Below are 15,611 nucleotides of genomic sequence, written 5' to 3' on the forward strand. Positions count from 1 at the left end.
AGAGACATATTCAGAGGGGGGTGGGAAAAGGGTTGTAGGCGATTTTTTGCGTGGTGTGCGCAAGTTTTAAACATGACACAAATACTGAGAGTCAGCCAAAATTGATTTAATAATTTCAGATATTATATTCGCTGACAGCCTAAAAAAAATTAATTAAAAAACGCTACCTAACTTCTTCAAAAAGGTTATTTGTTATTTGCCAAAATAGCTTTTCAGAAAATATTTTGAAAAGTATCTTTGACGATACATATTTATTCTTTTACGTAAAAATCGTTTATAGAAAACTTCTGCAGAGGTAACTTTTGGGAATTGAATAAACCGGGTGAATGGGATACTGCCTTGAACTGATGGGCTCAAGAAGTGTTGGCATTTGTGACACTCACACAGTCGCTATCTTGAAGAACTGCTGAGAAAAAAAAGAGAAAAACAAAGGTCAATGAGAACGTGAGGAACATGAGTTACTTTGAACCTCATTTTTACTGTGCCAAAGGCCCACAGGGCCGCCGAGCAGTTCGAGTGAATGCATTGAGTGGCTAAGTTATATGACAGTCCGTCTCCGCCCACTAGGCCTCTATCGATTTCAACAAGATACTATGTTTCGAGTCTGGGTTCTCCACCCCCCTTCGCTGATCAAGATCTAACAGTATAAGCCCTATACCATTATCACAAAGCCCACATTGTTTTACACACAGCTAGACACCATCTCCCTCCTTCTGTACCCAGTACCTTAGGTACGACTTGCCCTTCTTCAGGATGCCTTTGAGAGGCTTGGTAAGTGAACGTGAACCACTTGTCTTGTCGACAGTCTGCGACAAGCCTGCGTTATTTCTTATGCTACTGTAGCCTCGGCTGTGTTGGAGCGCGTGTGATAATAGAGTGTCTTCTCGTGCTTGCTCCAGCTCTTGCTGGAACGCGTCGAGCTCATTCATCTGCTTCGACTGCAGCAATAGACTCTGTGGAATAATGTGAGAAAATCGATTAAACCCACCGGGTAATACAATACGCGTATCTAAAGCACCTCCCTTTAGAGAATGGAATCTCACTATGATCTCACTAAAGGTTTTTAGCATCGCAAAACATGCTTAATGCACTTTACCGTTCCATCGCGATGAAAAAAGTTATTGTTAAATACGTTGATTTAGAGACAGAGGTGACAATAATAAGTCCACAGACTTATTATGTCTTAGAAACTGAAACATGATTTGCTCCGAAGGTGCTTGACTGACAGATAGACGCACATGCGCTTGTTACTCTCACCTGTTCCATGGCATATCTCAGCCGCTTCTCAAAATCTCGCATCCGCCTGCTCTCCTCAGTGGGCGAGATATACCTCTTGGTGTCTGGCGGGGGGTCGGATGGGGTTGTTGCCTGCGGGGTGCAGGGCGGGGCGCGCATGGAGGGGGTGTAACTAGGGCTGCAGGGGTACGGCTTGCGTTGGACGCTGCCACCGTTCATGTCGCTTGGTCGCCTCTGGTCCTGATTTCCGCGCTCAAGAATATGACTAAGAACAAAGCAGAGCACACGAGACGTCAGATAAGGGGTATTTATGGCAATATGGAAATGTTTTTTTTGGACCGTCAACAATTAGAGACTTCACGTATAGAAGAACTGCTGGTGACACTGGTCATATCATACATCGTCCACTAGAAATCCACCAATCCATTCGAGTTCATGTGCTTGCATTGTCACTGACGATAGTACCAAGAGACCTGCACCAGCGTTTCACATACAAACATACAGTCGATTGACAAAACGTTGTCGTCCACCGGTTTCGCGCGTACACGCGTAGAAGCCGGCTGACGACGTTATTTCAATAGACTGTATACGGTGTTGCACGGTCCACGAAGCTTAAAACCACCCCCAGTGGTTTACTTATAATGTAGAGAACCAATGACTTGATATGATCCTTAAACTTATAATACACAAATATAAATTTAATATATATATCTAATATAAAACTGCCATACAAAAATTATTGACATACCTTAGTCGCTTCCAGTCTTCCTTGTCTAGTTTGGCTGGAATAAGGGGAGAGGGCTTGGCCTCTTGTACCATTTCTTTTGGAGGCTGGGGCGAGTGGGCCTCACTTCTGTCACATACGACGTCCAATATGTAGTAGAACGCGATCAGAAAACAGAACGCGCTGAAGAGCAGCAAGATCTAACGGGAGAAAAGACTGTGAACGTCTTAGGACTAAAAACGAGATCACATGTAACACTCGCAATCATACAGGATCAAGCGTAAAGTTCTTCGGCCCTGACAGACAGGAACAGCATGCTGTGTATGAATACTGGCGTGTGATGAAAACCGGAATCACTTTTCGCCCTTTTTATAAACTCTGGATCACTTGTCACGCTCGTTATTAAATCTATATCACTTGTCACGCTCGTTACGAAATCCGGGACATCTGTCATGCTTGACATGACTGATATCAAGAGACCATGATATACATCATGGTCTTGCTGAAATCTCTATCACTTGTCACGCTCGTTATTAAATCTATATCACTTGTCACGCTCGTTATTAAATCTATATCACTTGTCACGCTCGTTATTAAATCTATATCACTTGTCACGCTCGTTATTAAATCTATATCACTTGTCACGCTCGTTATTAAATCTATATCACTTGTCACGCTCGTTATTAAATCTATATCACTTGTCACGCTCGTTATTAAATTTATATCACTTGTCACGCTCGTTATTAAATCTATATCACTTGTAAAGTTCGTTAAAAAACCGAGATCACTTGTCACGCTCGTTATAAAATCTATACCATTTGTCACGTTCGTTAATAAGCCGTGATCACTTGTGTCACGTTCGTTAATAAGCCGTGATCACTTGTCACGCTCGTTATAAAATCTATAACACTTGTCACGCTCGTTATAAAATCTATACCACTTCTCATGCTCGTTAAAAAAACGAGATCACTTGTCACGCTCTTTAAAAGACCGAGATCACTTGTCACGCTTGTTATAGAATCTAGGTCACTTGCAGTACTTGCACGCAGGGTAAAGAGGTTTCTACCGACCTTTAGCATTCTTTCGGAAAGACCCTCTTCCGTTTTCATGTCCTCTGGTAGCGGTGGGCACGATGGGATGGTCGGATTATGTAAGAACTTGCCACTACTTGCCTCTTCGACCATTCTACAAGCATACTAGTTTAGTCAAGATCCCTTACGTTACGTGGTTTAATACAACCATATAAATGGGACGTTTAGTCAAGATCCGTCATGTGATGGGTTTGCTACAAGCATATTAATGGAACGTTCTTAAAGCCGCATTGTCACCAGTTTACGTCCGGAGGTCAGATGGAAACCTCAACCGTTAAAAGTTCAATGGCATCTTTTAGAATCCGTTATATTTAACAGGCCATCCGCTCTAAATTATCAATCACATCCTCAAATAAACTTCCAATAGACACACTACTCTCAATATTTTGAAATATTTTTCGCGTTTTCCGTTAAAAAATCATCGGATAGTTTTACGTAATCGACCGGAGGTAAACTGGTGACAATGCGCCTTTAAGATCCGTTACGTGACGTGGTTCAATACAAGCATATTAATGGTCGATCCTTATGTGACATGGTTTACTAGGCCACAGGAATACCAATGGTAACGCTTGATCAAGAGTCGTCACACGGCATGGCAATAGTAACGCTTGATCAAGAGTCGTCACACGGCATGGCAATAGTAACGCTTGATCAAGAGTCGTCACACGGCATGGCAATAGTAACGCTTGATCAGGGGTCGTCACACGGCATAGCAATAGAAACGCTTGATCAGGGGTCGTCTCACGGCATGGCAATAGTAACGCTTGATCAAGAGTCGTCACACGGCATAGCAATAGTAACGCTAAGCAAAGGTTACGTTAAAAAAATACTGGTTATGTGTGTTACTAAGTAACTTACCTTTGTCTGCGGCGGATCTCCGCCGGCGTCATAGACGAGCCGTACAGCGTCACCCTCCACGTCTTCACGAATCCACGAGCGATATCATTGCCTAGGAGAGCAAATCACATGAAGAGAATAGCATGAGCCAATCACAGGAAGAGAATAGCATGAAGTGGCATTTTTACGAGTCGTCACTAGTTGCTTACCTACCATTGCAAGTAACGTGACGGTACAGTACATAGAGAAACTACAGCGTTGCAGGGTACTTGCGTGACGATACAGTACATAGAGAAACTAGAGCGTTACAGGGTACTTGCCTGACGATACAGTACATAGAGAAACTAGAGCGTTACAGGGTACTTGCGTGACGATACAGTACATAGAGAAACTAGAGCGTGACAGGGTACTTGCGTGACAATACAGTACATAGAGAAACTAGAGCGTTACAGGGTACTTGCGTGACGACATCACTGACATGACATAATGACGTGTTACTAACGTGACAGCGCCACGAGGCACTCACGTGACATGATTACAGGATGCAGTGTTACTAACGTGACGACATCACAAGGTACTTACGTGGCATGATTTCAGGATGCAAAGTGTTACTAACGTGACAGCGCCACGAGACATTCACGTGACGACATCACGAGGCACTCACGTGACATGATAGCAGGACGCAAAGTGTTACTAACGTGACAGCGCCACGAGGCACTCACGTGACATGATAGCAGGACGCAAAGTGTTACTAACGTGACAGCGCCACGAGGCACTCACGTGACATGATAGCAGGACGCAAAGTCTTACTAACGTGACGACATCACGGGACACTCACGTGACAGCACAACTAACTTACGTGACATAATGCACGAGATTTATGTGATAGCACGGAACAAAGAGTTACAATTAGTTCAAATCTCACGTGGCGTTACGCTTCGAACAGTGATAAGGCACAAGTGCTGTTGACACGGCATTACTAATCACGTGACGTCACGTGACTTACCGTTATCTATGACAACGAGCTGCCAGGTCCCGACAGGACTCTCGCCCCAGTTTCTCACGGTGGAAAAAGTCCAGTCATTTAAGCCATCAGAAGACCTAAATCAAAACATGGTGGTGAGAAGAGAATTCCATCTTAGAATCAGCAAAACGTTTCGTGCACACAGCACCACATTGCGCAAACAGCCCGACAACATCTTTAGCAACACGAAAAATGGTGTATGTATGGCCAATAACATCTTCCAATAACGTGGCAATACGAGTGCACACAGAACATATCAATCTCCACTCCTGCCAGTTACCTGTCATGATGCCTTGCTGTGGCGAGCTTGGATGTGGTGCCCTGGGGCGACACTAAGTTGACAATAAGGTTACCACGGTAACGGTGATGGATATTGACCTAAATAACATGATGGGTACGTAGTTCATTAGCTAGTCATTTGGCAACACGTGGCGAACATGTGCTAATGCATACGGAATTTACCGTCACGGTCACGTGCTCCAATGTCACAACTTCCATCACACTTTGCTTGGAAACTAAACCAAATAAAATAATGCAAAAGGGCTCAGTACAAATAATCGTTACATATATCTGAGCTAGCACATTATGGGGAACAATCTCCATAAAGGCACAGACTTTGATCATGTAAAACAATAAAATTTGATGATGTAAAACAATAAAAGCATCATATCCGGTGAAAGTATTACATTAATATGGCTATTTATTTCAAGACTAGCCGTGAAAATGACCAAGCTACAATTTATGTCGTGTACTGTTTCGTCAGGTAACCGCTGACCAGTATATTTCTGCACGAGCTTGTTGGTGGCAGCCGGAATGGCTCGATTGACGTGAATGACAGGTGATGACCATGACGTCATCCAAGGCACGCCCCTCCAAACCTGACATACGCAAAAACACAATTAGCAAAGATTCCAGCAGCTAGTCGGATGCACTTGGGCAATTTGTGAAATGAGACTTCTCGGAAAACGGGTATAAAATCAAAAGTTTTTGTGCAATACAATATGATTATATATGCCATGCGTTATAATTTTTTTTTGTGGATATCGGTAGCGTGTTCCCACGACACTAACAATGGTGTTACACGGGATAACATGCAACAAAAACTTTTCGCGATACGTTGTATCGTATCCATTCTGACATGTTGCGGAACAAATGTTACACGGAATAACTGTCCAGATATTCGTCATTCTGTGTTGCATGCTTTTGAAGCGGGTTCAAAAACAAGCAACATATTGTTGAGTGTAATGATGCGCGGAAAGAGTTTTTGCGCGATATGTTACACAGTCAAAAACTTTCTACGATACATGTATCACGAAAAGTTTTTCTTGCATGTTTTCTCGTGTAACACCAACTTAATGGCAGTACAGAAATACAAAAATCTTTAATTTTGCGTTGTTGATAAGGCGCCATGAGTCCATCACGCCAAAGCCGTATTTGTATACATACAAACATATTTACCTTTGCGGTGTTGACAATGCGCCATGAGTCCATCACGCCAAAGCCGTATTTGTGGCTGTGATGGTAGTTTGCTCCGTTGCTATGGTAATCGTCATCGTCGACGTCGTGCTAGCGTTAAAGCAAACAACAAATTAGAATTAAACGAAACAAAAGTTTAAAGAGGTTACTGAGAGATTATTTAACTCTATACAATGATGATGATGATGATGATGATGATGATGGTGGTCGTGGCGAAGGTGACGATGCAGATGGCGTTCATGAAAATGATGGCTATGAAGATGATGGTAATGGTGACGATGATCAGATGAAGACAATAAATATAACACAACGCCGCGACGATCAGAAAAGAGGGAGAGAAAGGACGGAGTAAGAGAGTGACATTAATAAGAAACAAAACATAGGTGCTACCTTGACAGCAGTAATAGCGATAACATGCTGGACATCCCGCCAAGTGAGACAAGGCCTGAAACCAAGATACAACATCAGACGTCCCTCCTGTTCCTTCAAGCTTGAAGCCCAGGTTTCAGGCCCTTTTATCGTTCCCTATAAAGTTCCCGATAAATCGCCTGATACTAGGGTTATCAAGCTTGAGTCCCATCATCAAGGGGGGGGGGGGGGGGGGGTCAGGAACTTTTCAGTACCGTGCATTACTTGGCCTCCTCTTAGCAAGCCCTCCTGGATATACTTCAAATTTGTTTTTCTAATAGATTTTTCAGCCTGGTAGCGACATAACAACATACGGAGGATCCTGGTGTGAACAGTGGGCCCACTTAACCGTCTTTGCCTATTATATTTCGAAGCAGCGTTACAAGAACAACATAACATCTGAAGAAAATGTTTGTGATGTGATGGCACTGACGTGGTTGTAGTATGGGGTGATAATCCCCGCAGTATACAGTAGCTTAAGTACAGTAACACGTGTGTACTGAACGTGCTTGTTACATCAGTACAATCATTCACAGGGTATAGCGCGAGTAATGCCTGGTTCACACAAGTGACATAACGACATAGGCACGTGCACTGTTATGTTCATATGTTCAACAGTTCAACAGTTCGACATAAAAAAAAATAGAGTGTTTTTTTTCTTTCTTTTATGTCATTATGTCCATGTCGTTATGTCGGAGTTAAAAGAGTGCGTGCGCTTATGTTGTTATGTCACCAGTGTGCACCAGGCATAACCGTGTTTAATGATAGGCCGTGTACTAACCGTGCTTGTAGCATAAGTGCGATCATTCCCGCGGCGAGAGGCGCGGCTGCTGATGTGCCTGTGTGCTTGTCTGTACACCCGGTACCAGTCCCCAGCCGCCAATCCGTGGTGACCTACAAAAAACGTACAGAACCAATATAAATGAAGAGGGAGGGCTCTTGGGATGTGTGGCTCTTCCGCTGAAAAGTTTGTAAAGCGTGTTTAGGAAGTCAATGCAAATTCAAAGGTGTCCGCTTTTACAATATCGCTGCAGCTCTCTTTTTGCAAGAGGAGAGATGTACTAACAGACACTTCAAAATAATTTCAAGTGAAAGGCTGAGAACCAAACACAATATCAGGTATATGGCAACATGGTTATAGAGGAGACATCATAAAATGAAAGTATTTTCAGTATTATTAATAGTTCTCCCTGCATTAAATTCTTACCAACAATAGCCAACATTCCTGCATAACAAAGGGAAACTACACGCATTGATCGTGAGTACACTCAGCTTTTTAAACGCAAAAAATGTGCATGCACTAATCTCTACACTATACGCAAAAAAACATGCGACGCTGTTACTTCCAGGCTGTACTGTAGAGCATGGTTATATACAGGGATGGGTATACATATACAGTAGGGAGGACTATGTTTTAGCATGGGGATGGTAATAGTGAAGACTGCATGTTAACATGGGTATAGATACAGTAAGACCATATTACTCACAATGTTACGCTGCATGCCTTGTCCGCTGCTATACGTGACAGCCAACATGGCGGCACAATGCTCAGCATAGTACGGCATGTCTCCCAGCTCATCGATAGCTCCTGAAAACCATACATGACGATGTGGGCTCCCAGAAAAGACCGACGCAGGATTGAAAACAAAGACGTTGCGCTGACATAATAATTGTTAGCTCATGACGAGCGAGAGGCAGACAGTAAAGGTTGATGGCAAAAACTACAGTTGTATCTTACTTTGCACACATAATGACCATCATGCCCATCTTTAAACAGAAAACAAGCATCACTTACCAATGGTGACCGTGTAAATGGAGTTTGCATAGCCATCGAAATTGCAGTTATCTTTAAAGTGTCCACCGTTACCAGATGCAACCACAAAAATGCTGCCATAGCCATGCCGACCAGCAAGGACACCATGAGCAAGAGCGGCCTGGACGGGGTATAGCATAACAAATAATAATAAGGCTCTGTTGCCATAGCTGTTTCTAGACATAGAGAGTTAGAGTTGCCTGGATGGGGTATGGCATAACAAATAATAATAAGTTTGATGCCATAGCTGTTTCTAGACATAGAGAGTTAGAGTTGCCTGGATGGGGTATGGCATAACAAATAATAAGTTTGATGCCATAGCTGTTTCTAGTCATAGAGAGTTAGAGTTGCCTGGATGGGGTATGGCATAACAAATAATAATAAGTTTGATGCCACAGCTGTGTCTAAACATAGAGAGTTAGAGTTGCCAAGTAAAGGGTATAGCATAACAAAGAATATAAGTCTGATAAGTTGGTGTTTGCTGCAAAAAATTGAAGCAGGTGGAAGGGGGAATCTATGTGTTAACTGCATTATTTTTTACAATGCTAAACAATTAAAACTCCCCTGACTGGTCTCTGGAGATGACCTTATTGCTTTTTACTGTGCACATGCCACACATCATTTCCTTTACAGGAAATACTGTAGATATGATTCAAAAACAAATAAAGTTTTTGGAGATCTTTGCAGACACTCTGACCCCAAAGGACTTGGTAATATATTCTGCTAGTGATGTGAAGTATATTGTGTTGTTAAAGACACAGCCAGAGGACCTGATAACAAAAGATTTGACAAACACTTACCTGTGCAAGTTGATGAGGGCCATCCACAGTCTTGCCATTATCATCAGGCCCCCAGCTGAAAACATGAAACAATGTCACACATTGAGGGCGGAGCCAGGATTTAAAGAAAGGATATCAACATGTAAGACATATGACAGAAGGAAATTTTGTGCTTTCCTACATTTTTCTAAGTTTGATTGGCCCCCATTCAAATTCCTTGCCCAATTACTGCGAATTTAATACAATACAGGGCATATAGGCCATGTGCACACAGTACATAATGTCTAAGCAATTAGACAATTAGTTAGTACAGTAAGATGCACTGTTGAGCCTGCTGGGGGACTCTCTATAAAAGTAAATAGGGGTGTTTTTCTTATATTATAGGGTATAAAATGTTTATTAAGTAGATATTTAGGGTATAAAATTCTACCAGCTGCCATCCCTTTTAGGGTGTTCAAAGGGGAGTCTCACCCTATAGATCATCTATCCAATAACTACAGTACAGGGATTGAAGACTAGATGACAGCACTTTTAAAGTTGTTGGAAAAGAGTTGTGCTTGATGTGAAGGACCACATGAAGAGGACCACAATAAAATTCAGGAATATTTATAATGCCTTTAGTTCTATCTTAGATTTAGAAATACATCATACATCTCTTCGGGATAAGAATTGCTGTTGACCACACTCAAAGTGCTGTCCCTTAGGGTTGAAATTGACTTTGCTGACAATCTTATACTTCATCTGTTTTTTTAATCGTTTTTATGGAAGTCCTGCAAGGGTTTGTGAGATGCAGAAAAGGGCAACCAGCAGATAGAGTAGGGTATAAGGGCACAGATTATTGAGCAGGGTTTAAGCTAGCTGTATGTGAGGGGTCAATTAAGGTTTTCACCTGCAGCTATATATGTCATTGACATGCATCTTGGTGTTGAAGGCCATTGCCTCCAAGCTGTCTGTCATGGGGCCATCAAGAATACGCACCCCTAAAATAACAGATAAACCATGTATAAATGTATAATGAATGCCACAGGGCATTTCTTAGCTTTTCTTAGTGTTGAAAAGAGAGCTTATTGTAAAATAGCTCAACAAGAAAATAATTACCTGAAACCTTGGCGCCATAGGCTACTCCAACAGCACAGTATGTATTAGGCACAGCGGCGATCTCCCCAGCACAGCGTGTCCCATGGTGGTTAAGCCCTGCATCATCAGCTCTTGGCATAGGATCCTCGTCATTGGAGTTGATGTCCCAGCTCCCTTCAGGAGACTGAAATAATACACCAATCACTAGATGAAACCAACAACCACATGCAGTGTGTTCTACTTTCATCACAGGAAGAGCCCTGACCGTGTTGGCCATAATAATACACCAATCACTAGATGAAACCATCAACTACATGCAGTATGTTCTACTTTCATCACAGGAAGAGCCCTGACCGTGTTGGCCATAATTTTTTTGACAGCTTTTATCTGTAGAACAGATTTTTTTTATTCACTTACTGAATATCATACTTTATTATGGACTACTTAAATAAAGATTGGACTATTTGGAAGGTTTTAGAGAATTATATAAATTTAAATACCATTTTATAATGCAGAGCCCAGTATTGTGGACAAAGAAAGTTAACCATGCGATAATCAAAGTCTTTATTGACAAGACCTTTTATAACTTGAATGATTATGCCATGTCCTGATGTACATTTATTCACAATGGCACCATTTAGTAGTATGCACATTTCAGACACTGATTTCATTTGAAGAATATATACAGTTGTGTGTAATATGATCAACTTTAGACTTTTAAGCTGGTTATTTACTTACATAGTTATCAAGGATATCTGGATTGGTCCACTCCACACCTAGAACAGGGTGAATTTTATTTTATATTTTATTCTTAAATTGGAATGCTGAAAAAAACACTTTTGTACCACTTGTAATTAGTTTACATTTGGAATACAACAAGTTTGTAGCAATAAGGCTGTAAAGAAATTACAGTATCCATGATCAAATTTGATACATTAAAACTACATCACTCCATTGGATAAGCTGATAAGAATAGATGCTTTTCAAGATTCCGCATTGTTCAGGAAATGAATGTTGAAATGGAAGGTCATTGACTTTATCAACTGTTCATAGTGAAATATTATTTGCACAAAACAATTGTTTTGTTGTTGCTATTTTTGTTTAAGATGAGTCAGTTTTAAATGTGAATATTGGCCTTTTTCAGTGCCATACCTTTTAAGATATCAGTGCACTTACCATCATCAATAACAGACACAACAACACCTTGTCCAGTAATATTGTTTTCCCATACTCCTGTCACATTAATGTCATGCCCTACGTATCTAAGGTTATCCTGGTAAAGAAAAGATAAGTTCGAGTTCGAGAGTTCTTTAAATTTGATACAGTCTTAGAGTAATGAAAAAGTTTTTGATAAAAGCAATAATAATACAATACATTTTAGGTCAGTTAATAGTGAATCTTTAAGAAGCATAAAATAAAACGAAGGCTACATATATGAAGACAAGGCTTTTTCTACTGTATATGCCATGGATATTAGATACCAATGGATGGAGGGTGAATATCTTTAAAGGTTCTTTTTGAACATTACTCCATCAATTTTAATTTTAATATACATCATGAAAGGGCTGAAGAGGAAGGCTTTTAAATTGACTATATTAAAATAGGTTTATTTGTCTAGAAAAAGAATGGTTTCAACATTTGATTCTCTAAAGAGTTCAACTCAGATATAAGAGAAAGTTAATTGATATTTCTTAATGCTTCAAAACTAGTCAGCCATGGATATAAACCACGAAACCTCTCTGCATACGATACAAAGACAAAAAGAACAGTGGAGATATCAATAATTCAGAAAGCTAATGTTAGTCTTACCAAGTGCCATTGGCTAGGAAAGTATTGATCTTTAAACTGAAGACTGCGTCGATGTCTTTTCCGGACAACCTCTTGTCTTGACCATATTATATTGGGATGATTCCTTAATAAATTTGATATTGCTCGATGTACTATGTTCAATTCTTCGCGGTCTATCGCGCTCTTGTTAGTGAACGATTCGTGAAGAAACAGGTAGTGTCCGGTGAGACCACCGATCTGACCTCTGTTCGTTAAACCGGCCTCATGTGCTATCCGATCGGCCAGCGCGTCTATTGTCTTTCCATTCATGCCATCTGTAACGGGGATCTTTATAGCCCAGGAAGATGATAATTCATAGTTTGAGACATTATATAAAGATATAAAATTACTAGGATTAACAAAAGTGTAGAATTTACTGTCCACTTGGCAAGCGGTATAATCCAAAGCCCAAGAAAAGACGACAAGAAAACGCCATATATTCCGCCATCTTTGACTTGAAACGACCATAACAACTGGCAAAAAGACCCTGCTACAAATCCCCAAACAGCCGTCAGCTTCCCTGTTCCGTAGTCATAGGAATAGCGTTAGATATTATCGCGTTCTAAAGACAAAACTCCTCGACTCTCCACCCGCCATTTTGCTTCAATACAAAAAAGTAACCCGGCCTGGCATTGTATGAAACCGGAAGTGTGATGTAGGGGGAAGCCTTACCGGAAGAAGGAGAAAACACTTTTTCAGACTTCAACTGTGGATGGATTTTTCTCTTATCGATTGCAAATAAATCCTGTAATATAGAACTACATGCATGTATTGTCAAGTTGCAATAAAATTATCAATTAGTCCATCAGAAAACAGAGAACAGATAAATATTTCGTAACTGGGACACAGGAGTCCCGAAACTTGAGCCTTGAGCTAATTCAGCGGTTATCCAAATCAGTGTCTCTGTGATGTGGATCTAAAAAAAAAGCCCTTGCTCGTGTAATGTGGTTGTCTTCGCTGCGAGCCCCAAGCAGCTTACGATCGATATACAGAGGGCTTCGTAGCACATCGTCCGCTAGGTACTCAATTATGAGCAGCTATCAAGTACAGCACTGCGACGAAGCGAAGGCTTTCTTTATAACACTCGGAAATGGTTAGTTGGACAATTGTACACAAGTCACGTATGATAATTTACACCGATTGACGATTCCAAGTTGTTCTTGTCAACCTCGATGAGTCATTTTGATCTATATTTTGTACTCATCTGCTTTTATATACTCTTCAGTTGAATGTTTAAAGGAACATTCTTGAAAGGATGAATCTGTAGTGTCAGGGTGCGCAGCTAGCGGGGTGCGCATGGTGTCCTCCCCCCTTACCTGCTAAAAGTGGGTAATAATTTCTTATTAAGTGATTGTCAACCATCCTTCCACTTTGCGATTTTCCTATCCTCCTTACACTAAAACTGTACACCAGAAAACTAATATTTTAGAGTGGAACTGAAGCCTTATCTGAAAATTTCTACCACTACATGTTTGTGCCCAAACATGTGTGTCATCAATAACATTAGTCACGCTTGATAACATGTTATTGATTTTCAGAGAAAGCCATTTTAGAATATGAAAAAGAAGGCAGTGACATACTAAATATGTGGCATACAGAGGTGCCTGTAAGTCACAGAGGGCATGGTATAGCCGCGCACTTAGCCAAGGTAAGCCTGAAGTTTACATCAGTTGCAATTTGTGGATTGAAAATATGAATAATCAGGCCTGTACCCAGGGGGGTGCAAACGCACCCCCACAATGGCCGAAAGTCCACTTTTTGTTCTCAATAGACGTGCTATTTGTATACGAAACTATAAATCATAAGCTAGATCACTCTGGTATGTAGCCAAATCCGACAATAAACGTCACGTGGAAATACTGGAAAGAAATAAAAAAATTATTTTTTGGTCTTTTGGAGGTGGTTAGATTTTTATCAGAGAACTCCCCCCCCACCCCCCATAAAATTTAGGTCCACATTTTCGGATTTCGCACCCCCCGCCCCCCCAAGAAAAATCCTGGGTAAGGGTCTTATAGTACTCTTCGACAGATGTCTAGAATAAGAGATAAAAGGGAATTACTTTATGTTTAATTCACCTCTAAATGTCCCTTTTCTTTCTTTCGTGTTGCTATGGTAACGAAATCCATCCTATAGTGATATGCATCTGACATTTGCTGCAAAATATTTCACTAGAGGTCAGGGGAATAGTCATTAATATGCCCCCCTATTCTGTTAATATAGACGAGGGGGGGAACTTAAGAATAAAAATGTTATTTTCAGGTTCTGTATATGGGTAGAAGCCAACCAAAAAATAATAACATTTTCAATGCTTTGATTTGCCAAACAAAGCTTTTTAAGCTTCTCACAAGTTTATGTGTCTTTTTATTGCTATTCCATCTGTCCTACTATAGCACTAGTATTAAAATGTCCCCGCCTGTCACCTAAATCAATCAATTTTCTTTTTTCAGGCTGCATTTGACTTCACTGTTGAGAATAACCTAAAGTTTCGTGCTACCTGTACATACCTACAAAAGTACATTTTAGAACATCCATTACCAGAATACACCGAGAGAAGCCTACCTCCCAAGTAACACCTAAAGAAGGCAATCATCACTGATTATGATACACAGAATTATATGTAGTCTCCCAACTAAACAAAGGTACATCTCGGAAATGTTTCCAACCACATTTGGGCAGAGTAAGTGTCTCTCTCAAGTAATGCCAACAGAATTACATGTCAAGAACGTCTCTTTTATGGTCCAAGTAATGAGAGCAAAAGTCCCAAAGAACTGTCACTGAAAGAGAATGATTTCTTCTTCAAGTACTGTGGCACCCACAAAAGTTCAGTACATTCCAGAGCATGCTAGTTACAGGGCAGAGCTCATCTTACAAAACAGAAATAGCCTGGTTTCTATGTCATCACTCCTTTCAAGTTGCTAGAGTCCTACACTTACATAGTCTATGTACTGATTTTTTCACACTTTAATTTTTTTGTGGACTAGAAAGTTTCAAAATTTGAAGCAGTCACAAAATTTTTGTGGTGTTGTTGTTTTTTCACTACATATGGCTATCATCTATTGGCTTTTCTTGCACTTTAAGGAGATTCGATACAGTTTCCCTAACTCCCAACCATGATACTGTATCTTAATTGCTGCACACCTGAAGGTTTTGTTTAATTTTTTGTGTATCACTTCACAGGAAATGTTTTCCTCTGAATAAAGTGGGGCATCAGTAATGCAATTGTTTACATTATTGTTTTGTTTGAAGCCATCCAACAGAACATCACAGGGCCATAGAGAGGGGGTGGTGCACTGGGGGCATGTGCCCCCCCCCCAAAAAA

At 40.8% G+C, this 15,611-nt stretch overlaps 2 protein-coding genes across 4 annotated transcripts; one reads left to right on the forward strand and one right to left on the reverse strand.

The window, feature by feature from the left end:
- Positions 1-91: 91 nt before the first annotated feature.
- Positions 92-12,924, reverse strand: LOC5518672 (proprotein convertase subtilisin/kexin type 7). 3 transcript variants are annotated; one of them, XM_048725237.1, is made up of 21 exons: positions 12,275-12,924; positions 11,642-11,738; positions 11,204-11,241; positions 10,487-10,649; positions 10,278-10,368; positions 9,410-9,464; positions 8,592-8,730; positions 8,284-8,384; positions 7,578-7,690; positions 6,779-6,833; positions 6,371-6,478; positions 5,688-5,790; positions 5,375-5,427; positions 5,193-5,290; positions 4,895-4,989; positions 3,910-4,000; positions 3,031-3,145; positions 1,985-2,160; positions 1,258-1,501; positions 727-953; positions 92-403 (listed from the first exon to the last, which is right to left on the reverse strand). In XM_048725237.1, the coding sequence occupies exons 1-21, from the start codon at positions 12,758-12,760 to the stop codon at positions 391-393; spliced, it is 2,661 nt and encodes an 886-aa protein (XP_048581194.1). In that variant the 5' UTR covers positions 12,761-12,924; the 3' UTR covers positions 92-390. The 3 variants fall into 3 exon arrangements, with proteins under 3 accessions (XP_048581194.1, XP_048581193.1, XP_048581195.1); XM_048725236.1 differs by having other exon boundaries at positions 92-406; XM_048725238.1 differs by lacking the exons at positions 11,204-11,241; positions 11,642-11,738 and having other exon boundaries at positions 92-406.
- A 264-nt stretch (positions 12,925-13,188) lies between these two features.
- Positions 13,189-15,506, forward strand: LOC116602197 (protein NATD1). The gene is made up of 3 exons (XM_032363445.2): positions 13,189-13,385; positions 13,831-13,940; positions 14,740-15,506. Exons 1-3 carry the CDS (start codon positions 13,235-13,237, stop codon positions 14,860-14,862), a joined length of 384 nt encoding a protein of 127 aa, XP_032219336.2. The 5' UTR covers positions 13,189-13,234; the 3' UTR covers positions 14,863-15,506.
- Positions 15,507-15,611: the final 105 nt, after the last annotated feature.

This window comes from Nematostella vectensis, chromosome 3 (genome assembly GCF_932526225.1).
Source record: "Nematostella vectensis chromosome 3, jaNemVect1.1, whole genome shotgun sequence".
NCBI classification, from domain to species: Eukaryota; Metazoa; Cnidaria; class Anthozoa; order Actiniaria; family Edwardsiidae; genus Nematostella; species Nematostella vectensis.

What these genes read in the sequence shown, in the direction of transcription:
- LOC5518672 (XM_048725236.1), bottom strand. Translation starts at nt 12,760, where the DNA reads ATGGTCGTTTCAAGTCAAAGATGGCGGAATATATGGCGTTTTCTTGTC. An exon ending in GCCCTCATCAACTTGCACAG is followed by an intron (nt 8,731 to 9,409) that starts GTAAGTGTTTGT and finishes TACCCCGTCCAG; the next exon opens with GCCGCTCTTGCTCATGGTGT. An exon ending in GCTCGTGCAGAAATATACTG is followed by an intron (nt 5,428 to 5,687) that starts GTCAGCGGTTAC and finishes TATTTGGTTTAG; the next exon opens with TTTCCAAGCAAAGTGTGATG.
- LOC116602197 (XM_032363445.2), top strand. Translation starts at nt 13,235, where the DNA reads ATGTGGTTGTCTTCGCTGCGAGCCCCAAGCAGCTTACGATCGATATAC. An exon ending in CTTTATAACACTCGGAAATG is followed by an intron (nt 13,386 to 13,830) that starts GTTAGTTGGACA and finishes ATTGATTTTCAG; the next exon opens with AGAAAGCCATTTTAGAATAT. An exon ending in TAGCCGCGCACTTAGCCAAG is followed by an intron (nt 13,941 to 14,739) that starts GTAAGCCTGAAG and finishes TTCTTTTTTCAG; the next exon opens with GCTGCATTTGACTTCACTGT.